This window comes from Oncorhynchus tshawytscha, linkage group LG02 (assembly GCF_018296145.1).
Source record: "Oncorhynchus tshawytscha isolate Ot180627B linkage group LG02, Otsh_v2.0, whole genome shotgun sequence".
NCBI lineage: Eukaryota > Metazoa > Chordata > Actinopteri > Salmoniformes > Salmonidae > Oncorhynchus > Oncorhynchus tshawytscha.
The window spans coordinates 59,937,442-59,964,306 of record NC_056430.1 but is presented as its reverse complement, the minus strand read 5'-3'; the positions used below and the strand labels follow the sequence as shown (position 1 = coordinate 59,964,306).

Below are 26,865 nucleotides of genomic sequence, written 5' to 3'. Positions count from 1 at the left end.
GCACATGCAATGATGTCGTAGGGAAGAAAAGAGTGTTCTTTGTTTGCAGTAACTTCTTTGTTGTTGTAATATCACAAAGAAATGTGACAGTTTCACCATTAATGATTCCAGCTTTAAGTAAGCAAACTCGTTTAATGTTGCAGATAGAAATGTCATGAATACAGTGTGTTCCTGAAAGTCTGATGCAGCTTGTGTCAAGGAAAAGTAGCCAGCTAAGGGGGTAGCCAGCCACCTAAGGGTTAGTAGTCTGCTATTTCGCTGCCAGCTGGCGCATATGAAAGCTCACTGTGAATAGAGTTCATGTGATTTATTTTTCTATATTAGAGACATGGAATTAGGATATGCTCAAGGGCGTCCCCTAGCAGGCAGTTTTGGTAACTGCGTCCTGTGTTCTGCTCCTTTTAGGGTGGAGATCTGCTGACCCCGGACAGGGCCAAAGTCCTAATAGGGACCAAGTATACAGACGACAGCGCCGGATTGGAGTCTCCTGCGGGGGTGAGTGGGAAAGCTGCCCCTAGGGACAGCTCTAATATCAGCTTCCCTTCCCCCAATTCTGACCTTAACCATAGGTGGGGTACAACTGACCCAAGATCAGTGTCTATGGACAACTTTACTCTACAGCGGGTAATCTGGAGGATCCCTATAGGCTTAACATATTTTGTGCTGTTCCCAAGTGCTCTTTGTCTCTTTTGCTGTTCTCTCTCTTCCTCAGTGGTTGGGCTGCTATCTCTGTCTCAGGATTTTCTAGTACTTCTCTCTTTCTTTCCACTTTGTCTCTGATTTTGCCTGTCTCTTTGCCACAACTCGCTCCTGTTCTCTCATTTAATGTCTGTCGTTCTCTCTACCTGTCTTTTTCCCCCATTCTCTCTCTTTCTGACTGACCGTGTTTCCATCCAACCATTTTTATAAGTAATGTACCTGTTAGATAAAAAACTCAACACAGGCCTGATGGAAACAGCAATTGTCAGTAAACATTCCTCAAATGTAGACAGAACAAAATACGGTAGACATGGGAGAAATAGATCTGGGGTTCTTAAATATTTTTCTTCTCTCTCTTCTCTCTCTCTCTGCACGTCTGTTTTGTCCATTATCATAAATCAGCTCCCATCTGTTTATCTTCCACTCGACCAGTTTGATGCGAACAAGAGTACATTTACACGGTTACCACAAAGACCTCCATTATTACACACAAGCATACATGCACGCGCACACACACAGACATTGTGTACACACACACACATACACACGAGCGCACTCATACACACACACATACACACACACACACACACACATGATGTATAAACACACTGACACCACTCTGAGGCCCAGGTCCAGCTGGCTGTAGAGAGGGCGTCAGCGTATGTATTCGTCCGTGAGAAGAGCAGTGTTTGTTATTCTTCATCGTTGTCTCTCGCGCTCCGTTGCCTCCTCTGCAATCGTTCACCCCGGGAACCCCGGCAACGAGGGGCACCTGACAATGCATTTCTTTAGAGAGGGAGGGAAGGAGAGATTCTGAGGAGGCTTATGTTTGGGGCCCAAGGATGGGATTTTCAGTGGCCAAACACATGATACTTACATGCACACAATGATACTTGATACTTACATGCACACACTGACACATGATACTTGCATGCGCACACATCCACGCACTGACACATGATACTTACATGCACACAGATGCACACACTGACATGATACTTACATGCACACACTGACACATGATACTTACATGCACACACATCCACACACAGACACATGATACTTACATGCACACACATGCACACACTGACACATGATGCTTACATGCACACGCATCCACACACTGACACATGATACTTACATGCACACACATCCATGCACTGATGCATGATACTTACATGCATACACATCCACACACTGACACATGATACTTACATGCACATGATACTTACATGCACACACTGACACATGATACTTACATGCACACATTCACACACGCGGACAGATGATACTTACATGCACACACTGACACATGATACTTACATGCACACATTCACACACACTGACACATGATACTTACATGCACACATTCACACACGCGGACACATGATACTTACATGCACACACTGAGCTTTATGTGAATGTGTTCACGGACATCTGCCAGGCGTTATGTTATGTTTTCATGGTCACCATGACAACATATTGAAATGCATCGACAACGGGTACCCTGCACAGAAATAGCTTTTTTCTATGTACTATGTGCATTTCATCGTCTGTTACGTATTGGTTTTGGTTGCTACCTCTTGGGAATGATCCCATTGAGGAAACAATGATCTCAATGACTGCACCCCAAAATGGCACCATATTCCCTATGTAGTGTACTCATTTTGGGCCTGTAGGGATCCGGTCAAAAGTAGTGCACTATAAATGGAATAGGGTGCCGTATGGGATGCAGATAATTGAGTTTACCTGTAAAACAGGTGTTCTCAACTCGCACAGGGTAAACCTTCATGACTTGTGTCTCTGGTGTCAGTGAATTCCCACTGACAATACCAACTGGAAAAGGACTGTTAAGTAAAGTGTTAATTCATCTCTAGGGAGAGAAATTAACCCGCGGGAACACTGTGCAGCGGATGGAAATCCAATGCATGGGTGAAATACCCTAGTATGTACTCTACATTCCTGTATATATTTTGAACTATATTTCTCCCATTATGTCCAGGACGCAGAGGATGAGGAGACTAGGGCTGGCACAGGGCCAGGTGAGGCTAACCCCAATCCCACCCCTACCAGCTGGGACCTGAGCACGGACAAACTGCCCGGCCCAGTGGCCAAACTCTGCAAGACCGAGTCCCAGACACTCATGTCGCCCAGGTAGCTGCTCACTTGCATGTATGACATTTATGCATTCACGCATGTTTGCAGTCACGCACGCACACACACAATCACACACACAGTGCTGCTTATTAACCATTAAACAAGGATGGGTGTGCACGCTTTATTCCAACCCAGCACTAATGCACCTGATACCACTAACTGTGATCCAGATTGATCATGACTAGTTCATTATTTGAAACTGGTGTGTTAGTGCTGGGCTGGAACAAAGCCTGCAAACTCAGTAGCTTTCCAGGGCCTGAGTTGGATAAGACACATGCCCTAAATAAAATTGATGGGATGAGAGAGGGGGAGGAAGAGCGAGAGGGGGAGAGACGGAATGAGAAAAAGAGAGAGAGATCAGGTCTACCTCTGGTTGTTCAGCGCCATACAGTGATTTCACCCGCTATGCCTATCTATAAACAAACTAATCAGCAGTAGGACGTCCCCTAGCACCACTTCCACCGACGCTCTACTCATCTGATGAATCAAAGTCAGATCCATTGAATAAGCAATCTGCCTAGTACAGACATTGCACATGTGTCTTTGTACATTTCTCTATTGTGCAAGGATAATTGAACTCAACCATGAATGTGTAGCTGGCTTACAGCAACCACATTGATAATGCGTGACAGACATTTTGTGCTCACAAAATGCTTCCAGAACAAAAGCTTGAAAAGCTTTTGCTGGGGAGAGTCACAGGGGATGATTAGATGGCCAGGATTGTCTGAGGAGTTTTGCTGTAGGCATATCTACTACTTAGAATTTATGGAGATTTTTTATTTATTAAGATTTCTCAGCAGTGGCTCAACCTGGCTCAGTTGTGGATCAGTGCTTCATTGGGTCCGTGCCTGTTTGTGGTCCACAGTAAAACAGAGAACAAGCTGCAGAGGCGTCCTAGGAGCACGTCCATGAAGGACCGGCAGAACTCCAAGGCCCAGAGTGACAGGACTAGCAGCATTGACAGCGAGACATCCCCGGAATCCAGGATCGCTGTCCAGGTGTGTGTGAGTGTGTGCTCAATAGTAAAGTAAGCTAGTGTGTGTGTGTGTGTGTGTGTGTGTGTGTGTGTGTGTGTGTGTGTGTGTGTGTGTGTGTGTGTGTGTGTGTGTGTGTGTGTGTGTGTGTGTGTGTGTGTGTGTGTGTACAAGATCAACATATGTGTATACAGATAGACCTCTCTTCTTTGACTTCTGCCTCTTCCTCCGCCAGGTTCCCAGGAAGTCAGTGTACGACCAGCTGAACCAGATCCTTATCTCTGACGAGCAGCTCCCAGAGAGCATCATCCTCATCAACACCACAGACTGGCAGGGCCAGGTAGGCTACTTCTGTGTGTGGGGGTCTGTGTGCCTAGTTATGTGGTAAAGACAAGGGTACTATCTGGGCATATAAAATAATTCAAAACAGTTGGTATCCACTTTTTATTTCAATTAACAAATTGTAAAGATACAAAATCGTAATTACGGTATTGTATAAATACTATGTAATTACCGTCTTTATGCTACTCATTCTATCAGTAGCATTTGCATCAGCTGTGCACTCAACAAACATACTCCTTTTAGGAACATGCGCCAGGGCAGGTATTTTTAGACATTCATATCTCTAAGCCTAGCTGGAGATAGGCTTAGCAATCAGGGGGAATCCATTTCTTATGTAAACATAATGCAACTCTGGAGCATGTGCGCTCACAAACACAGACATGCGTGGATGTACACTCACACGCACAGACCTGAGGTCTTTTGAGTCGGCTTCTGGTTGACAAGCTCAGTTTATCCCAAGCCCCATCTCACCTCTCTCTCTCTGTCTCTCTCTCCCTCCCTGCAGTATCTATCTGAGATTCTCCATGAGCACAGCCAGCCTATCGTGTGCACCATCTCTGGTGCGGATGTCCATGCAGCCTTCAACACCATCGTCACCAGGATCCAGAGATTGTAAGAACTCACTTCCTTTGCAGAACATGTTCTCTTTCTAATTCAATGGTTGTAGTTCAGAGAAACAAATAGATTTCACTTTAACTTGGCTTCATTGTAAAATTGTAAATGTTTCTTTTAGACTTTTTAATGTGGATTTTAATTCAGTGGTCACCAAGGCCAGTGGATCTTATGATGGTCATGATTAGGCCCGTACAATTTTTTATATGTGAAACGTTTTGGTAGCACTTTCCATTACAGTGCAGAATAAAGGGGTAATGATGTTATAAAGTGGAAACAAGTTACTGTTTCTCAATGTTTTCCCCCCCACTTCTCTGACTAGCTGTAACTGCAATGCCCAGACACCCCCCACCATCAAAGTGGCGGTGGCCGGAGACCAGAGTTACCTCAGCACCATCCTCAGGTGCTTCGTGGAGCAGCTGGCCAACAAGACGCCTGATTGGCTCAGCTATATCCGCTTCCTGGTCATCCCTGTCGGTAAGCAGCAATTCAGCCGATCGCCATGGAGTCCAGGTTCGGGTTAGTCGTCAATTCCATTTCAATTCAGTAGATTTAGGGGATACATTTAAACTCTCATTCATGCATTGGAAAAGTCCACAAACAATAGAAAATAATGGCATATTTACAATTCTGCACACATAACTCAAGGCTCCCATAAATCATACATTGACGTCAAACGGAAAACTGCACGCAAAACACTAGTTACAGGAACAGATCTCATATACAACCCTGGGTATCATAGCAGGCTAACAACATACAGACTAGAAAAGTTGGACTCCGTTTTGTTTTCCTGTGGCCTTTTAATCAGTCTGCTCCTCCCTCTGCAGGCACTCATCCTCTGGCCAAACACATGTCTTCGTTCGACAGCAAGTTCAACAACATCTTCATGGACGCCGGCTGGAGGGACTTGTTTGGCAGACTCGAGGCCCCAACATCAGGTACAGCAGAGAACTGGAGCAGCTCACGCTTACTATGAGCCACAATGCCATGTATGATAGGGCTCTGCTCGTAATGCTTCATAAATACAGTTATAGATGTTTAGGAACATCTATCTACAGCATTATGGTGCATTATCCGTCACATCAAATCAAATGTTATTGGTCACATACACGTGTTTAGCAGATGTTATTGTGGGTGTAGCGAAATGCTTGTGCTTCTAGTTCCGACAGTGCAGCAGTAACAATTAATGTCTAACAATTTCACAACATGTACCCAATACACACGAGTAAGGAATGGAATTAAGAATATATAAACATATGGATGAGCAATGTCAGAGCATACAGTAGAATAGTATAGAATACAGTATATACACATGAGATGAGTAAGGCAAGATATGTAAACATTATTAAAAGTGACATTATTAAAGTGACTAGTGTTCCATTTATTAAAGTAACCAATGATTTCAAGTCTGTGTATTTTGGCAGCTGCCTCTCTGTGCTAGTGATGGCTATTTAACAGTCTGATGGCCTTGAGTTAGAAGCTATTTTTCAGTCTCTCTGTCCCAGCTTTGATGCACCTATACTGACCTCGCCTTCTGGATGGTAGCGGGATTAACAGGCAGTGGTTCGGGTGGTTGTTGTCCTTGATTATCTTTTTGGCATTCCTGTGACATTGGGTGCTGTAGGTGTCCTGGAGGGAAGGTAGTTTGCCTCCGGTGATGCGCTGTGCAGACCCACCACCCTCTGGAGAGTTCTGCGATTGTGGGCGGTGCAGTTGCCGTACCAGCCGGTGATACAGCCTGACAGGATGCTCTCAATTGTGCATCTGTAAAAGTTTGTGAGGGTTTTAGGTGACAAGCCACATTTCTTCAGCCTCCTGAGGTTAAAGAGACGCTGTTGCGCCTTCTTCACCACACTGTCTGTGTGGGTGGACCGTTTCAGTTTGTCAGGGATGTGTACACCGAGGAACTTAAAACTTTCCACCTTCTCTACTGCTGTTCCGTCGATGTGGATGGGGGGATGCTCCCTCTGCTGTATCCTGAAGCCCACGATCATCTCCTTTGTTTTGTTGACATTGAGTGAGAGGTTATTTTCCTGGAACCACACTCCCAGAGCCCTCACCTGTCTCATCGTTGTTGGTAATCAAGCCTACTACTGTTGTGTTGTCTGCAAACTTGATGGTTGAGTTGGAGGCGTGCTTGGCCACGCAGTCATGGGTGAACAGGGAGTACAGGAGGGGTCTGAGTACGCACTCTTGTGGGGGCCCCAGTGTTGAGGATCAGCGAAGTGGTGTTGTTTCCTACCTTCACTACCTGGGGGCGGCTCATCAGGAAGTCCAGGGCCCAATTGCACAATGCGGGGTTCAGACCCAGGGCCTCATGCTTGAAGCTTGAAGGGTACTATGGTGTTAAATGCTGAGTCAATGAATAGCATTCTTACATAGGTATTCCTCTTGTCCAGATGGGATAGGGCAGTGTGCAGTGTGATGGCGATTGCATCGTCTGTGGACATATTGGGGCGGTAAGCAAATTGAAGTGGGTCTAGGGTGACAGGTAAGATGGAGGTGATATGAACCTTGACCTGCCTCTCAAAGCACTTCATGATGACAGAAGTGAGTGCTATGGAGTGATAGTCATTTAGTTCATTTATCTTTGCATTCTTGGGTACAGGAACAATGGTGGCCATCTCAAAGCATGTGGACACAGCAGACTGGAACGGGCATAGATTGAATATTTCGGTAAACACACCCGCCAGCTGGTCTGCGCATGCTCTGAGGACGCAGCTAGGGATGCCATCTGGGCCGGAAGCCTTGCGAGGGTTAACACGTTTAAATGTCTTACTCACGTCGGCCATTGAGAAGGCGAGCCCATAGCGGGCTGCGTCGGTGGCACTGTGTTACGTACTGACCACACCACTCGCGTCAACGCACTGCAAATCCGGCCTCTCCCAATCTCCTCATTGGTTTTAGCTTGTCCGGAAGCAAGACATCGGCGTCTGCGACGTGGCTAGTTTTCCTTTTGTAGTCTGTGATTGTCTGTAGACACTGCCACATACAGTGGGGAGAACAAGTATTTGATACACTGACGATTTTGCAGGATTTCCTACTTACAAAGCATGTAGAGGTCTGTAATTATTTGTCATAGGTACACTTCAACTGTGAGAGACGGAATCTAAAACAAAAATCCAGAAAATCACATTGTATGATTTTTAAGTAATTCATTTGCATTTTATTGCATGACATAAGTATTTGATCACCTACCAACCAGTAAGAATTCCGGCTCTCACAGACCTGTTAGTTTTTCTTTAAGAAGCCCGCCTGTTCTCCACTCATTACCTGTATTAACTGCACCTGTTTGAACTTGTTACCTGTATAAAAGACACCTGTCCACATACTCAATCAAACAGACTCCAACCTCTCCACAATGGCCAAGACCAGAGAGCTGTGTAAGGACATCAGGGATAAAATTGTAGACCTGCACAAGGCTGAGATGGGATACAGGACAATAGGCAAGCAGCTTGGTGAGAAGGCAACAACTGTTGGCGCAATTATTAGGAAATGGAAGAAGTTCAAGATGACGGTCAATCACCCTTGGTCTGGGGCTCCATGCAAGATCTCACCTCGTGGGGAATCAATGATCATAAGAAAGGTGAGGGATCAGCCCAGAACTACACGGTAGGACCTGGTCAATGACCTGAAGAGAGCTGGGACCGCAGTCTCAAAGAAAACCATTAGTAACACACTACGCTGTCATGGATTAAAATCCTGCAGCGCACGCAAGGTCCCCCTGCTCAAGCCAGCGCATGTCCAGGCCCGTCTGAAGTTTGCCAATGACCATCTGGATGATCCAGAAGAGGAATGGGAGGTCATGTGGTCTGATGAGACAGAAATAGAGCTTTTTGGTCTAAATTCCACTCGCCATTTTTGGAGGAAGAAGAAGGATGAGTACAACCCCCAGAAAACCATCCCAACCGTGAAGCATGGAGGTGGAAACATCATTCTTTGGGGATGCTTTTCTGCAAAGGGGACAGGACGACTGCACCGTATTGAGGGGAGGATGGATGGGGCCATGTATCGTGAGATCTTGGCCAACAACCTCCTTCCCTCAGTAAGAGCATTGAAGATGGGTCGTGGCTGGGTCTTGCAGCATGACAACGACCAAAACACAGCCAGGGCAACTAAGGAGTGGCTCCGTAAGAAGCATCTCAAGGTCCTGGAGTGGCCTAGCCAGTCTCCAGACCTGAACCCAATAGAAAATCTTTGGAGGGAGCTGAAAGTCCGTATTGCCCAGCGACAGCCCCGAAACCTGAAGGATCTGGAGAAGGTCTGTATGGAGGAGTGGGCCAAAATCCCTGCTGCAGTGTCTGCAAACCTGGTCAAGAACTACAGGAAACGTATGATCTCTGTAATTGCAAACAAAGGTTTCTGTACCAAATATTAAGTTCTGCTTTTCTGATGTATCAAATACTTATGTCATGCAATAAAATGCAAATTAATTACTTAAATATCATACAATGTGATATTCTGGATTTTTGTTTTAGATTCCGTCTCTCACAGTTGAAGTGTACCTATGATAAAAATTACAGACCTCTACATGCTTTGTAAGTAGGAAAACCTGCAAAATCGTCAGTGTATCAAATACTTGTTCTCCCAACTGTATGTCTTGTGTCTGAGCCATTGAATTGTGACTCCACTTTGTCTCTACACTGACGTTTTGATTTCCATGCGGAGGAAATGACTACTCGGTTTGTATTCTTCCATATTCCCAGACACCTTGCCATGTTTAAATGCGGTGGTTCGCGCTTTTAGTTTTGCACGAATGCTGCCATCTATCCACGGTTTCTGGCTAGGGTAGATTTTAATAGTCACAGTGGGTACAACATCTCCTATAAACTTCCTGATAAAGGCAGTTACTGTTTCAGTATATTTGTCAATATTATTCCCGGAAGCTACCCGGAACATATCCCAGTCTGCGTGATCAATACAATCTTGAAGCGTGGATTCCGATTGGTCAGACCAGCATTGAATAGTCCTTAGCACGAGTACTTCCTGTTTGAGTTTCTGCCTATAGGAAAGGAGGATCAAAATGGAGTCGTGGTCAGATTTGCCGAAAGGAATGCGGGCGAGGGCCTTGTATGCATCCCGGAAGTTGGAGTGACAGTGGTCTTGTGTTTTAGCAGCACGAGTACTACAGTCGATATGCTGATAAAATTTAGGCATCATTTTCTTCAAATTTGCTTAAGTCTTTCTAAATGTTCTTAAAATGTAGTAGTTTGTTATAATTAGAATATTGTATTTATTTATTAAAAACATGATTACAAAATATGTAAGTTATTATTTATGTACAGGGTATTCATAGCAGGAAGTTTTACCGAATACTTCTTTAAGTGTAATATGCTCACATACTGTCAGGCATATGTGTATAGGTGGCAGGGAAGTCAGGCGCAGGAGAGTCAAACGGAGTGTAAAATGGAGTCTTTTAATAATGTCATAGTAACATGCTCCATAACACTAAACAGGAAAAAGAACATAAACAAAATATGGGTACGAAGACCCGTCGCGCACCTATACAACAAAAACACTACGCTGACAATAAACAATCTCTGACAAAGACATGAGGGGAAACAGAGGGTTAAATACACAACAGGTAATGAATGGGATTGAAAACAGGTGTGTGGGAAGACAAGACAAAACCAATGGAAAATGAAAAATGGATCAATGATGGCTAGAAGACCGGTGACGTCGAACGCAGAGCACCGCCCGAACAAGGATAGGCAACGACTTTGGCAGAAGTCGTGACACATACACACAATATTCGTATATTATGATGCTTCTACTGTTGCATTACTGTAGGTGTTGAATGATAATACAATACATTAAAAATAAAATAATAAAAATAGTAATACATGGGATTTAAAAAGTGTGTAAAAACAAAAACATGATAGGTTGTGCCCTCCACTTTGGGTTTCCCAAGACAACATTGATGTGGCAGGCCGCGTTTCTCAGTACCTGGCTGGGGCCAGTGTTTCACACCAGTGTCCCATCTCTGAGGCCATGCTCACCTACAAACAGAAAAGGTAAGTGTGTGTGTGTGTGTGTGTGTGTGTGTGTGTGTGTGTGTGTGTGTGTGTGTGTGTGTGTGTGTGTGTGTGTGTGTGTGTGTGTGTGTGTGTGTGTGTGTGTGTGTGTGTGTGTGTGTGCAAGAAAGCAAACGTGTGCATGCATGTGAGTGCAGCATGAATGAGGGATATTTAAGGGTGTGTGTGTGCCAATGCACGCGTGTGCATGTGTGTGTGTTTATGAAATGTCTGGTAAAATGTAGATATTATGTATGTAGATAGTTTTGTATTCTATTATGCTATTAAACTATATTTGGATTATCTATTGTATAGCAAGTGCTCCCTCTACACTTCAGATTATTACATTTAGTGGCTACATTCTCATGAATTTATTTTTGGATAAAGCAACCAGTATTGCTAATTTCAACCACATTCAATGACATCGACAACATTTGCTTATTCAAATTAGCACCAACAGAATATCAACGACTACACTGAATATGTCGACTACACTTTGACAGCACATATTTTGCGACAGTTGACTCATACAGAAGTCATGAACTCATGAAGAACAACAACGACGTGTACCATTTTACCACACTGAGTTTTTCTACCTTTTTCTTTCATTTGCATTCAAGGAAGAGAAGCTTATATTTTGATTTTTACATCAGGTACCTGGCCGCAGCCTTTCGTTTGACCCCGCCCCCCTGCTGTGTTGCATTTTGTCCACCAATATAACCTGTGACCCCTTGTTGTCTAATGCCTAACCCACCCACACATAACTCGCTGTTCGTCTTAACTTCATATCTGGTCTGCATCGACTACCCCCGTATTGATTTGAATTTTTGCATGTCTTACTGTCTTAACCACTTGTTTGTTTTCTGGCTTGGTTGGCTTCTGGTTTGGATTTGGTTTGGATATGTGGATTTTGGATAAGATACAGTCAGCAATATGACATCATCATACTATACACTGCAGGGTGACTTCCTGCTTACAGAAGTCAACAACAAAAGTCAAATCTGCCAAGGCTGCCATTATTGGATCTTTCCGATGTCGGCAATGCCTCAAAGGAGTGCCAAACGTACAGATTGGGAAGAGCCAATAGTGACCGTCTTAGTGGATTGAAACCCTGTTATCGTTGAAATCTGTAATCAGGAAGTCGCCCCGCTGTGTTTGATGATGTCACATTGCTGACTCTACCTTTAAGGTCTCCCACGTACTTTGGTCTTTAAAGTTGGGAATGGTAGGGCAAACTTGACGCAATGAGATCTAAGAGAAAAAGGTTGACATTGATGTGTTCTTTCCTATTACCTCAGAGAGAGAAAGAGATGTGGGGGAGATCAAGAAAGAGGGGATGAAACAAGATTAAAAATGAGGAGGAGGATGAGTGTAAAGAAGGAGAGATGACAGTGGAGATCTAATTAGGTGGTTTGAAGAGATGGGAGGGAGGGAGGAAGAAAGAGTGGATAGTGCGGCGGTAGAGAATACCAGCCACGTGACACTCTCTCTCACACACACAGACGATACACACACCTGCGTGTTTTTATTTTTAGTGACCGTTATTTTCAAAACTCTGCTCAGATGTCACTGTTGACCCACCTCAGAAACAATTCTGGCCTTTAAGAGTGTAATGACATACACACACACTTTATATCCACCAGGGAGGATGAGCACGTAAACATTTAAAGGTCACCTTAACAATTACTAGGCGTATAAAAGGCGCAGTGCACTGTATTATAGGCATGAAGGGTGACTTTTGATTGGCTAATCCCGGTCTCCCCTTGGTGACAGGGACAGAGTCCACTGAGCATTGTCAGAACATGAAAAGAGCCGATCGAGTCCAAACTCTGCAGAGAGGAGTAATGCTTTCATCTATCATGTGTTTTCAGAGCAGTGCCATTGAAGAACAGGAGACCAGGAGAGGAAGCCGCGTTATAATATTGAGACGCACTTGAAGATTATCCTAGATCAGGGCTCTACAACAATGTTCCTGGACTGTTTTTGCTCCAACCCCAGTTATAACTAAACTGATTCATCAAACACCTCATTTTTAGAATCAGGTGCACTAGCTAAGAGTTAGAGTGAAAACCTACAGGATCGTAGCTCTCCAGGAACAGGGTTGGAGAGCCCTGTCCTAGATAATATTCTGGTCAGATAGGCAGTGGAAACTACTGTGCACCACTGAGTTTGCTCAATGTGCTATGTTTGTACCTACTTGTCTTCTTTCTCTTTGAAAAGCAAGGGTGCAAAGTCTCAGATGTGTATACTCAATATTTTAGTCAATGCTTTTTCCATCTCTAAAAACTCTGGAAAACTCTCAATGCTACTCTCGAGTGTGTCTCGCGAGGGAGATGAACTTGTCATGCTCTGTTTGTCCTGCCTCTTTGCTATCCTAACATGTTTTTCTCACAGCTCTTTTCACCATGCTCTCCAAAAATGCACCTTCTCTGGCCTCATTTTGCAGGTTATTTTGGTTTTGCACCAGCCATATCCATCTTTTTGAGCAAATTTTGGGGGATTTGTGAGAAATAGGCAAGGATAGCTTTGGTAAAACGAAGGCAGCACTACCAACGTCACGCAGAAGTATTTGACTGGGACCGAACATATGAAATTGCTAACAGTACTTTAACCCTCAGTCTATTAAGCAACCCTTTACAAATACAGGGGTGAATCCTAACTTCCACTTAAGTCAACTTTTAGCTTATTCTCCCATTGTCATCAATGAATGACTAAGTGAAAATGTACCTAAATGGAATTTAGGATTTGCCCCACAATGTATAATGGATGTGCACGGCGCTGGTCCTCGAGTGCCGTAGTTCTGTATATTTTTGCCCATGTTAATTTTCGTCTGATTCTCAGTAACCTCAAGTGCTGAGAAACCAAAACCAGCGGGATTGCAGAACTCACCCTGTATATTAGGTTCACATTCAATGTTACCAACAATTTTAGCCACCTCACTCACTCCACCCCTCCTCCACTGCTCACGTCACGGCAGGCTTACAACGCACCCGTTTAGGGGTCGGTTGTAAGGAGCGTTCTCTGGCATTCCCATCACTGCATGACCTTCATTCCCAAAATGTTCCGGGTTTTCCAGAACCACTTGGGAGCTGCCATGTCTCATCGATTCCGATTGGACAACCATTATCCACACACACAAACTCATTCTTCCTTCAGACCCATCACACCACCACATCCAAAACAGGGAGTGTGTTGATCCTGGATCCAATACTAACATTACTATTTGTTATCCATTCTCTCTCCCTCAGCCCTGACGAGGACTCCTGTCAGAAGTTTGTGCCATTTATTGGGGTAAGAATATTCACTTGCAACTAAATAACGCACGCGAGTGTTATCTTTGAGCGCTCATCTCCAATTAGACTGACAATTATCTGTCATTTATTTGAAGCTGTCACGATAATGCACAATGAGAACAGATTTTTATTTATAGCTGCTTTATTGAGGAAAGTTTTACTTCCAATGACTGGGATATGTTTGTTTTTTACTTCCACTATAATATGCAAAAGTATGTGGACATCCCTTCAAATTAGTGGATTCGGCTATTTCAGCCACACCCGTATACAATTCAAGCACACAACCATGCAATCTCCATAGACAAACAGTGGCAGTAGAATGGCCTTACTGAAGAGCTCAGTGACTTTCAACGTGGCACCGTCATAGGATGCCACCTTTCCAACAAGTCAGTTTGTCAATTTCTGCCCTGCTAGATCTGCCCTAGTCAACTGTAAGTGCTGTTATTGTGAAGTAGAAACATCCAGGAGCAACAACGGTTCACCCGCGAAGTGATAGGCCACACAAGCTCACAGAATGGGACTACCGAGTGCTGAAGCGAGTTGCGCGTAAAAATCGTCTGTCCTCTGGAAGCAACATCAGCACAAGAACTATTCGTCGGGAGCTTCATGAAATGGGTTTCCATGGCCGTGCAGCCGCACACAAACCTGAGATCACTATGCGCAATGCCAAGCGTCAGCTGGAGTTGTGTAACGCTTGCTGCTGTTGGACTCTGGAGCAGTGGAAATGCGTTCTCTGGAATGATGAATCACCCTTCGCCATCTGGCAGTTGACAGATGAATCTGGGTTTAGCAGAAGCCAGGAGAACGATACCACAGTTGTCAGGACCCGGTTACAAACTCGGGTCTCCAGTGTGAGAAACAGTCTGGGTAAACTGAGTCACTTAGTAAACTGAGCCACTAATCCAGATCCCAAAGGACTTCCATCCAACGTAGTAACCCTCATGGTGTCACTTAGAGGTTCAGAGGGAACACCATTCTCCTTCGCCCAGACACCATCCATGAAGTTACCTGCGGCTCCAGAGTCTACCAAGGCTTGAAAGGGAAGCTTGTGGTTGTCTCAGGAAAGGGTGACTGGAATGAGCAGGCGGGAGTTGGATGGATGGGAGGAGGTTATGTTTCCCGTTACAGTCCTCCCAGGCCTGCACGGGACAGTACGTTTCCCTGGAGCCCAGGACACGTGGAGCGGAAATGGCCCGGGTTTGCCACAATATAGACAGCATCTCTCCCTCATCCGGCGGTCTCTCTCAGCCTGGGAGATGCGTCCAATCTGCATGGGTTCCGGTGGAGCCAGCGAGGATAAAGGTGGAGACTCGGAGCTGGGACCTATAGGAGCTAGGGTGAGAGGTCACGGTTGAGTTCTCTCTCTCTCAGACGCTGGTCTATGCGCGAGGCCAACTTGATAAGGGACTCGAGGTTGTCCGGTGGTTCCCGAGTGGCCAGTTCATCTTGGATGGTGTCGGAAAGACCCTTCAAAAAGCACACTGTGAGCGCCTCGTCGTTCCAGCCACTCGCTGCTGCCACCGTGCGGAACTGGATGGCATAGTCCGTCACGTTGCGCTGACCTTGCCGGAGAGTCAGGAGCTGTTTGGCTGAGTCAGGGCCGCTGGCAGGACCTTGAAACACTCGCTTGAATTCCTCAGCAAAGGTAGAGTAGCTGGCACAGCAGGGACTTTGGGCATCCCACACAGCAGTAGCCCAGGCTAGGGGCCTTAGTTCCAGTGAAGGGAAATCTTAACTGTATAGCATACAATGACGATTTTGTGCTTCCAACTTTGTAGCAAGGCCCTTTCCTGTTTCAACATGACAATGCCGTCGTGCACAAAGCGAGGACAATACAGAAGTAGTTTGTCGAAATCGGTGTGGAAGAACTTGACTGGCCTGCACAGAGCCCTGACCCCAACCCCATCGTACACCTTTAACATCTGCTAACCATGTGTATGTGACAAATACAATTTGATTTGATTTGGATGAATTGGAACGGCGACTGCGAGCCAGGCCTAATTGCCCAACACCAGTGCCCGACATCACTAATGCACGAATGAGATGTTTGACGAGCAGGTGTCCACACACTTTTGGTCATGTATTGTACCTTGGTTAAATGTACTGACTGTACGTCGCTCTGGATAAGAGTGTCTGTTAAATGACCAAAATGTAAATCTCAATATGGGCTTTTGTCCCCCTCAGCTGGTGAAAGTGGGCATCGTTGAGCACAACCTCTCGACTTCAAGTAAGACATCCTACTCTTTATTTTCCTTTGACCATGCATTTGCTTTGTCTTGTTTGGTAATCCTTTGTTTCGAATGAGATGGAAGGAAGAAGGGAAGACAGAGAGAAGGGGCCCAGCAGGCAAAATACTGTATGTATGATGTCTTAATCATGTAATATTTTGCCTGTAGAGTGGTTTTCTGGTTAAAAGGCATCATATAACTAGATTACAACCACTGATACAACCAGGTAAAGCAACTTTTTCATGACGAGATCAAGATGCCATGGGACAGACGTCATATTTAGGTCGTTATCTGGTTAGATAACCCGATTTTAAACCAGATAAAGATGTATTTTTCTGGTTGCTGAAAATAATTTAACAAATCCTCCTCCCTAATCCTCAGTGGACTCTGATGATGCTGTGATGGGGAGCATCAATATGCTGGCCTCCCCTCCCCCCCAGCCGGGACCAACCTACATGAAGGACCTGACCTGCACCCCGCCCCCCTCCCCCTCCGTCTCAGCCACCCTCGCCGGAGCCGGGTACGTATTGTACCTTAGCTGTCTTGTTAATTAAGTTATCTTCCCTTCTCTCATAACCATTATTTGACCTGAAGGTCAACCTTATAACTATGGCTACAACCCCCACAGAGGCCCATTGGCCACAGTAGCCAATAAAACAATTTCACAAGGTACAGACCACACCTTCCACATTAATGCGTTTCTTATTATATTTTGGGTTCTGATGGGGTAGAGCAGTTGAACTATGCTCATGAGGCATTTGTAAACTATATATTATTAATTTAATGAGGCATTCGTAAACTATATTATTAATTTAAAAGGCCAAAGATGTACCAATCTGGAGCGAGTGAGAGAGGATAGCCATCCTTTACCACCCCACTTTCCCGCCACTCCGCATGCTTCCCAGATGAATGACCTTAGTCCATCCAGATGTTCCTTGCAGACCAGACGTTGGGTCGGGTGAGGGGAAGGGAAATAATCACTGTTCTGTGTTCCGTACTGTCTTTCACTGGAGCTCTACTGTACCCTTTGTCTTCTTCCTTTTTATGACTTGACCTGTAAGTTGTACATAATAAAATAAACTGGCTACAGCACCACACTGCCACGCACAAGTTCAGATGCTACTAAACCTCGCAGTTTTGACCTTTTTCTTCCCTTTCATGCCTATAAAACGTTCCTGTTACGTTCCTAAAACGTTTCTCTCCCATATCCCTCCGCCGTGCAGCTCTCCGGTGACAGGCGGGGAGGTGATGGGGCTCCAGGTGGACTACTGGACATGTCACGGCGTCGACAAGAAGAAGGAGGGCGAGAAACGCGACGTGGGCATCAAGAATACCCTGAAGAGCAACTTCCGCTCGCTGCAGGTGTCCCGCATCCCCAACGGAGGCGAGCTGACACCCCCTCCCGGCATGGCCATGACCGTTGTCATGAAGGAGAAGAACAAGAAAGGTGGGTGGCGCTTTACTGAAAGCCGATGGGTTGAATGTGTTATTACCCGTTATAAGTGTTAATGCAACCTTACAACTCATAGCATGTTGTGTTTTTCTATATGAAAATGTGTGCCTGATGAAGAAGATGTCTTTTACTGGTTGTAATCTAGTTATCTGGCCAAATACAGCAACAACCAGATTTTGTGTTGATGTCGGCATGAAAAAGACGTCTTTACCTTTACATCTTTAGTTTTTTTTTATTATCTCTTTACTTCACTGATGTCCTCTCTCGCTCTTCTCTTTCTCACGCTTTGATGAACAGTGATATTCCTGAGTAAAAAGCCCAAGGAGAAGGAGGTGGACTCCAAGAGCCAGGTGATCGAGGGCATCAGCAGGCTGATCTGCACTGCCAAACACCAGCACACCATGCTGAGAGGTACAGGCCTGACAAACACACACACACACACACACACACACGTAAGCATAAACACATACCCACACATGGGGTTGTTGTGTTGACCGCCAGAGCTTGACTTGGGCAGGAGCTCACCAGAGCTGAGTACTGGCACATCACATTTTCTACTACTTGAGCTCCTATTCCTCTAATACAAAATGTGCTCAAAAGTATTATGGATCTCCTGCACCTAAATATATAAAGTACCTGCACCTAAAATGAGTACTGGCACCTACCTATTTCAGTCCAAGTCAAGTACTGGTGACCGTATTACCGTCACACCTGCAGTCATGAGTCATGACCGCAGTCAAATTCCACGTGACCGTTGAGTCACAGTAATCTCCTCTGGATATTGTGTTAGTAGTAGTACCCAACTCGCTAACGACCATCAGGTCCTAAGGGCCTGGTACTCAGGGCTCTATTGTCCCTCTAACCATTCTGACGTCAATGCAAATAAAAAAACGAAAATCACATCAAACACTTATCATCATAACAGTATTGTGTTTTTAAAACTCACCTGACTGTGATTGATCAATTTAAAGAAAGAAGTTCAACAGCAGGTTGAACCTGAGTGGAAAGCATGGTTGTTGTGGATGTTGTATCAAAGTCTAACATAACGAAATGGACAGCGCTTTCTAAGTTGATGATTCATTTAAAACACTCATACACATATTAGAGCACATGCTTGTGCCATACAATACATAGCCTACCGCAAAGGCCTATTACGCACGGCAATTTTTTAAAATAAAAACAACAGGTTAGCAGGGTAGCATAGTGGTTAGAGCGTTGGACTAGTAAAATAAAAATTGATTTAAGATGTCTTTGTAATTGGTCTCGCCTATACTCCAAAATGAAACAAATTCTAGTAATCTCCTTTGAATGTGGACTTTATTATTGTGCATTGTTATGCATACTGGATGGACTGGTTACCTTACCTTATGCTTCGCTCCAAACTTTCTATCCATGAGTCTGGGAGAGAACGTATAGGCCTAGGCGATGCTGTTGGTTGGTTGTGCAGGGCGGCACACAGAGTTAGCCTACAATTATAGTGAATTTGAATTTGAATAGCCTAGTAATAGGAAATAATTTATATTTTCAGAATTAATAGGCTAACACGTTACCTTTTAGCTACAGAATATCTCACCACTGTGATTTTCCATCTCCTCTCTCTCCTTTATTCCTTTCTCGAGCATGCAGAGAGAGGGGCTGTCAACAGTTTAAATGAATTATGTTTCGTTGTGAAAACATGTTGCTATCAGTGTTCCCGAACTCTATATTTTATATTTGAGATTCTTCAAATTAGTCACCTGTTAGCAGTTGATGTTCCTCTTCAATTACACAAACCCAAAAGCAAATCAGGGGAGGAAAATATGTTAATTCAAAGAGAAGAAATCATGCGGGGAGGTAGATGGTATATGTTCATGCTCCCCTGTCCTCAGTGATTCTCTCCTGTGATTCTCGCCACAGAACAAAGGGACAGGATGTAGTTTTATAACCCAGCCTTAGCCTGTGGTTGACCAATTAGAATTCCTTGCAATAAAACTGGGCCAATGACCAAATAGTAAGTATCATATTTCAGGCTCAATGACGAGACAAATTCCTCCCATGTCTCAGACCCATAGATCAATAATTTTCTCTTACAGAAAAAACACTATTTCCATTGATCGTTAGTACTCTCTTGACCTCGTTCTCTGCATTGTGTATTTATCTTCGAAATATTCTTACACATCCTTTGCCTTGATGACAGCTTTGCACACTCTTGGTATTCTCTCAACCAGCTTCATGAGGTAGTGACCTGGCATGCATTTAAATTAACAGGTGTGCCCTGTTAAAAGTTAAAAGGTAAGGGTGGTATACAGAAGATAGCTCTATTTGGTAAAAGACACAAGTCCATATTATGGCAAAAACAGCTCAAATAAGCAAACGACAGTCCATCATTACTTTAAGACATGAAGGTCAGTCAATCCAGAAATTTTCCAAGAACTTTGAATGTTTCTTCAAGTGCAGTTGCAAAAACCATCAAGCGCTATGATGAAACTGGCTCTCATGAGGACCGCCACAGGAAAGGAAGACCCAGAATCACCTCTGAGGATAAGTTCATTAGAGTTACCAGCCTCAAATATTGCTGGCTAAATAAATGCTTCACAGAGTTCAAGTAACAGACACATCTCAACATCAACTGTTCAAAGGAGACTTTCATGGTTGAATTGCTGCAAAGAAACCACTACTAAAGAACACCAATAAGAAGAGCTTGGGCCAAGAAACATGAGCAATGGACATTAGACCGGTGGAAATCTGGAAATGAGTCCAAATTTGAGATTTTTGGTTTCAACCGCCATGTCTTTGTGAAACGCAGAGTAGGTGAACAGATAATCTCTGCATGTGTGGTTCCCACCGTGAAGCATGGAGGAGGAGGTGTGATGGTGTGGGAGTGCTTTGCTGGTGACACTGTCAGTGATTTATTTCGAATTCAAGGCACACTTAACCAGCATGGCTACCACAGCATTCTGCAGCGGTACGCCATCCCATCTGGTTTCTGGTTTGCGCTTAGTTGGAACTATGAATTGTTTTTCAACAGGACAATGACCCAACACACCTCCAGGCTGTGTAAGGGCTATTTGACCAAGAAGGAGAGTGATGGAGTGCTGTACCAGATGACCTGGCCTCCACAATCACCCAACCTCAACCCAATTGAGATGGTTTGGGATGAGTTGGACCACAGTGTGAAGGAAAAGCAGCCAACAGGTTCTCAGCATATGTGGGAACTCCTTCAAGTCTGTTGGAAAATAATTCCAGGTGAAGCTAGTTGAGAGAATGAGAGTGTGCAAAGCTGTGGCTACTTTGAAGAATTTAAAATCTAAAATATATTTTGATTTGTTTAACACTTTCTTGGTTACTACATGATTCCATGTGTTATTTCATAGTTTTGATGTCTTCACTATTATTCTACAATGTAGAAAATAGTAAAAAAATAAAGACCCTTGAATGAGTACGTGTGTCCAAACTTTTGACTGGTACTATGTCCAGACATTTCAATATGCAATCCCGTGTGAAAGCAGAGTTTTGATGGTTGCCACCAAAAAGAGGAGGAACCCAGCCGCTACTCTATTTATTTCTCAGCTGCTCATATTAAGAACATGCTCTACTATAATACCGGAATAGCCTACCTGGTATGATTGAAAAATGAACCGTGGAAAGCGGCCCCATTTTACTATTCGAGTGGACTTGATGAGAGAGCAGCGTGTGCAGCCTGAGGCAAGGAACGAGCGGAAGCTTTTTTTTGCAACTTTCTCAAATCATCAATAGTCTATAGTCGCATCATGCATTGTAAGGTTTGTATAAACACAACTAAAGTGTTCAAATAAATCTAAATCTAGCATATAGGACCTGTTTCAAATGATCACTTTTACGCTCAACATAGCCACTTCCGCTCCGGAATAGGAAAAATATCCTTTCTATTTTATTCAGCTAAGTTCAATTATATTCTTCTTACTATAAAATCATATAATATAAAATAATGCCACGGGACTTCTATGCATATCTTGCATGCTAAATGAACTAGCATACAGGCTATGGCATGGCGCATAGCCAGATGACATCTATTCTCTTCTTCTGAAATACATTGTCTTTACCTAATAATGTTTCCTTTGAAAAATGTTTCCTTCGAAATTGATTTAATATGATGGTGTATATTAAATGTAGATGTTCCAAAGGCGCACATCAGAGGCTTGTATGCGTGGAGGCTAAACGTGATTATGTTAATTAACGGGCAATTACCGTGAGACCGACAGTAATTAGACAATAAACAGGGCTGACGAAATGTCATGACTGACACAGCCCTACCCAAACACCCCACTCTGCATCCCTTCAACGCAAGCATGCACCCACATGTTCAATCATACATGTATACTATATACTTATCCTGTTTTAACACATACTGTAGAGTACGTGCTGAAGACACACACACATAGGTTAATGTGAATTCCCCGAATAGCCTCAATTCAATCGTTGAGTCTTTAACAAGTGCAATATCGCCACCAAGTGGTTGAAATTAACATTTTTGCGTCTCTTTCTCCTTTCTCTCTCTCTCTCCCTCTCTCCATAGTGTCCATTGACGGCGTGGAGTGGAATGATGTCAAGTTTTTCCAGCTGGCTGCCCAGTGGCCCACTCACGTCAAGCACTTCCCTGTTGGCATCTTCGGCTACACCAAGCCCGCCATGTGACATATCACTGCCACCTAAACCCAAGTATGGGTAGCTGCAGCCCAATATGGCAACCGGAGTATGGGCGAGTGGGTGTGTCGAAAGGAGTGGGTGATTGGAAAGATAATCAGCTAATTGAGCAGACTTGTTGCCACTCAAGACCCTTTTGCATGGCTGATATGAGTTGATAAGCCGCCGACCAGTGCACCGGTTTTGTATCGAGTTGCCTGCTGACCGGAGTTGCTTCCCACTGAGCAGCTGTGTCAAGTTGTCACCAGCGGTAGCTAACGTGCCAATTTTCTTCTTCTCTCCTATGATTTTATTTCAAGTAGGATAGAAGCCTACACAAGAAATAACTAATATTGATAACCATCAAGATTTCACGTTGATACATACATACAGTCTACTCAATGGGCATGGCATGAAGGGCAACAACACCTGGACACAGTGTCCTTGTTCTCGCTTTCCAAGAGCTTGTCCCGGCGTGGGAAGTAGGTAATTAGTAGCCAATATACAAGCACACGCATACAAGCAATAGTACACCTATCATCAGTACTTTTAATAAAAAATAAACAATCGTCAGTTTTACAACTAAAAATCTACAATTATTTGTGTTTAACTAACAGCGAAATATGACTCAGACTCATCCTCTGGATGATTCAGACTCAAGTCTAAACTCTCGCAGTACGATAGTTGTATGGTAAGAACCGGACTAAACCGTCTAACCTGTAACAGAGCGCTTTCGGCACACCCACTCCTTTCCACACGCCAATTACTTTCCTTTCGAACACATCCACTCGCCTATACGCCGGTCGACAAATTGGGCTGCAGCTACCCCCTTCTCCTTAAACCCTGACCCCTGAACAGCCTTTATCATCTCCCATAGAGAGAGATGGGCTGGTTTCCATTCTGAAAAATCACTCCTTTCCTTCCGTCCTTTAAAACGAACCTCATCTCCCATAGAGAGAATGGGGCTGGGTTCAATTCTGAAAAAAATAATTGTGTTCCCTTTGAACAGTCCTCATCTTCCATAGAGAGAGACAAGCTGGAATACATTCTGAAAAATCACTCCCTTCCTTTCTGTCCTTTTGATATTTGTATTTACTAGGTATTGGGGCTATCAATATGGTAATGGCTCCATGAAGTGAAGATTATAGGTCCTTATATGTTGGTTCCCACTGTTTCAAAATGTAATTATTAGAAATACATTTCTAAGTCTAAGTTTGAAATGAATCCAACTCCAAGTCATTCAGCTCCGTGGGCTCTCCAAGTTGCCAAAGGTAGTGGGGAAGGCTGGGAGTAATCCACCAGATTGGAACCCAGCCCTGCTCTGACTAAGCAAAAAACATAAACAAACCCCCTAGTCCTTTTCCTGTGGAAACTGTCCAGTTACAAACCTGTGTTCCCAGTATAAAATGGATGTTGTTGTCAACGTCAAATGTTACTGTTTTATACACCAGCAAAAAAAGAAGGAAAAAAACATGTTTTGTTAAAAAATGTATGCTGCCTTTTAAGTATAATAGTGTATATTGTGGTTAGACACTTATAATGGCCACCTGTAATGGCAGCTTTGTTGGCACTTTGTTTTGTTACTATATTATTATTTCTGTGAAATCCTATGTGGGTAAATGTCCTGTATATAATGTAAGAGGATTGAAGGGGTGTGTTGGTGTGTGTTCGCAGTGTGTGCCGGGAGGCAGTGTGTTACTGATTTTTAAGGGAAAGGGTGGGATGCTGAGAGAGGAATTGCTGTGAAATTTGCAGAGGAACCCCTCTTGCTATGAAGATATGTATTTTGTTCTCTTTTTTTATTGAGAAAAGTGACTTACTCAAGTTTTTGATACACTACTTTCTAGCTAGTATACTTGCCTTTTTGATTTAGAAGCACATTGTACGGAAACAGAATTGGGACAATCAGTAACCAAGAAACTTGGCACTGTATAACGAGAGACATTCATCAGAGAGTGGAATGTATCCTTAGGCGAGTTCAATGCAATGACTTCACTTGTGAGTTTGTGACGCGGGCCCTAGGTGCATGCAAGAATTTCTGGACACAAACGTGTACAGGAGAGAGAAGAGTGAGAGAAAGGGAGGGCAAAGAAAGAAGGAAACAAATGTATTGTTCGCAGTGCCCTGCTCTAACACACCTGATTAGCCTACTCTCTGCAAAGGGCTCAGCAGTGCAGTTTTCAGTAATACCCTTCCCACACTACTACTGAGAAGACCCAAGCCAAGCAATACTGCACTGGCCTGGTTAAGCATCCACTATAGTTGTTGGAACTGTGTTCAAAATGACCATGTGGGAAGAAAAAAAAAACAGTTAAACACAGTACAGTTTGGCTTGGTACAGTAGTGTGAAAAGGGTTGAAGAATTCCCCGGTTGTTAAACTATTTACCAGTGACATTGAAGTGGTGTTCTTTTTTCTAACTTTATCCATTCTGAAAGACAAGAATCCCTTTTTATAAAACTAGCGTGCCGTATTCAACAATGAACTAATTGCTGTCCACTGTTCTCTGTTTTTACACTTTCTTTAAAGATAGACCCACTCATAATGTTGAGTCAAAAAGGGCCACAGGCTTAATTGGTTTTTAGGGAATTGCCAGGATTTTAATGTCAGCAATGTTGTTGTATTGTGTGTTGTTTTTTCATGAGGTGTATTTTCTCATAGACCTATGAGGGAAATAACGTCCTGTGCCTCTTCAGTCGAGGCTATGCAGGACACCTGGAAGTCAAAGCTTCCTTCCTTAGTTATTTCGCCTCTCTCCATCTTTTTACCTTGTATGTTTGTGACTTGACACGAAAATGCATTTCATTTGGATGAAAGTGTGTTTTGGAGATTTTAAGTGTGTGTCTGTGTGTGCATGCGCTCAGAAGGGGTACTGTGTAACCCCATTTGTCAATATCAACCATTTGAAAACTATGGCTTCTCTTGCGATTAGATACTACATGGATAGTATTACATTTGATGTATTTTTTGTTCATCTTCACCGTGGTAGCTGAGTATTAACAACAGTGTATGTTACCGTATGTTTGACCCTTTCTTCGTGCATTGCTGACGGTCAAGGTGTTTCATGTTTTTGCCTCTGAAAGGGGGAAGGTCTTCGGCAATGCCACTCATTTGACTATACAGTGTTCCACTATTTCATGATACAAATGGACACCATATATACAACAGTATATGACCACCCCTTCAAATTAGTGGATTTGGCTATTTCTGCCACACCCGTTGCTGACAGGTGTATAAAATCGAGCACACAGCCGAGCAATCGCCCTAGTCAAACATTGGCAGTAGAATGGCCTTACTGAAGAGCTCAGTGACTTTCAACGTGGCACCGTCATAGGATGCCACCTTTCCAACAAGTCTTTTCCTTACATTTCTGCCCTGCTAGAGCTGTCCCGGTCAACTGCATATTGATGCCAATGATTTTGGAATGAGACATTCGACGAGCAGGTGACCACATACTTTTGGTCATGTAGTGTATCTATACATAACTGAAACATAAATATGTTCCACTACTTCATAATACATATTTACAGTTGAAGTCAGAAGTGTCTATACACTTAGGTTTGAGTCATTAAAACTAATTTTTTCAACCACTCCACAAGTGTCTTGTGAACAAACTATAGTTTTGGCAAGTCGGTTAGGACATCTACTTTGTGCATGACACAAGTAATTTTTCCAACAATTGTTTACAGACAGATTATTTCACTTATAATGCACTGTATCACAATTCCAGTGGGTCAGAAGTTTACATACACTAAGTTAACTGCCTTTAAACAACTTGGAAGATTCCAGAGAATTATGTCATGGCTTTAGAAGCTTCTGATAGGCTAATTGACATCATTTGAGTCCATTGGAGGTGTACCTGTGGATGTATTTCAAGGTCTACCTTCAAACTCTTTGCCTGACATCATGGGAAAATTAAAAGAAATCAGCTAAGACCTCAGAAAACAAATTGTAGACCTCCACAAGTCTGGTTCATCCTTGGGAGCAGTTTCCAAATGACTGAAGGTACCACGTTCATCTGTACAAACAATAGTACGCTGATATAAACACCATCGGCCACGCAGCCGTCATACCGCTCAGGAAGGAGACACGTTCTGCCTCCTAGAGATCAACGTACTATGGTGCGAAAAGTGCAAATCAATTGCAGAACAACAGCAAAGGACCTTGTAAAGATGCTGGAGGAAACAGGTACAAAAGTATCTATATCCACAGTTAAAAAAAGTCCTATATCGACAAGGAAGCCACTGCTCCAAAACTGCCATAAAAAAAGCCAGACTACAGTTTGCAACTGCACAGGGGGACAAAGATCGTACTTTTTGGAGAAATGTCCTCTGGTCTGATGAAACAACAATATAATTGTTTGACCATAATGACCATTGTTATGTTTGGAGGAAAAAGGGGGAGACTTGCAAGCCAAAGAACACCATCCCAACCGTGAAGCACAGGGGTGGCA

The 26,865-nt window shown here is 43.7% G+C and overlaps 1 protein-coding gene across 2 annotated transcripts in view; it reads left to right on the top strand.

Annotated features, from left to right (window-relative positions):
* Window positions 1-25,432, top strand: part of LOC112265690 (phosphofurin acidic cluster sorting protein 2) — a 75,412-nt gene extending 49,980 nt beyond the window's left edge. The window contains exons 11-25 of one of the 2 annotated variants that reach the window (XM_042301786.1): window positions 406-495; window positions 2,702-2,853; window positions 3,722-3,854; window positions 4,066-4,170; window positions 4,678-4,784; window positions 5,107-5,261; window positions 5,612-5,722; window positions 10,696-10,798; window positions 11,419-11,451; window positions 14,047-14,089; window positions 16,276-16,318; window positions 16,701-16,839; window positions 17,543-17,766; window positions 18,070-18,183; window positions 22,307-25,432. In XM_042301786.1, the coding sequence (XP_042157720.1) occupies window positions 406-495; window positions 2,702-2,853; window positions 3,722-3,854; window positions 4,066-4,170; window positions 4,678-4,784; window positions 5,107-5,261; window positions 5,612-5,722; window positions 10,696-10,798; window positions 11,419-11,451; window positions 14,047-14,089; window positions 16,276-16,318; window positions 16,701-16,839; window positions 17,543-17,766; window positions 18,070-18,183; window positions 22,307-22,425 (1,671 nt within the window). In that variant the 3' untranslated portion in view covers window positions 22,426-25,432. The remainder of the gene's footprint in view (window positions 1-405; window positions 496-2,701; window positions 2,854-3,721; window positions 3,855-4,065; window positions 4,171-4,677; window positions 4,785-5,106; window positions 5,262-5,611; window positions 5,723-10,695; window positions 10,799-11,418; window positions 11,452-14,046; window positions 14,090-16,275; window positions 16,319-16,700; window positions 16,840-17,542; window positions 17,767-18,069; window positions 18,184-22,306) is intronic. The other variant, XM_042301788.1, reaches the window with a different exon arrangement.
* The last annotated feature ends 1,433 nt before the right edge of the window (window positions 25,433-26,865 follow it).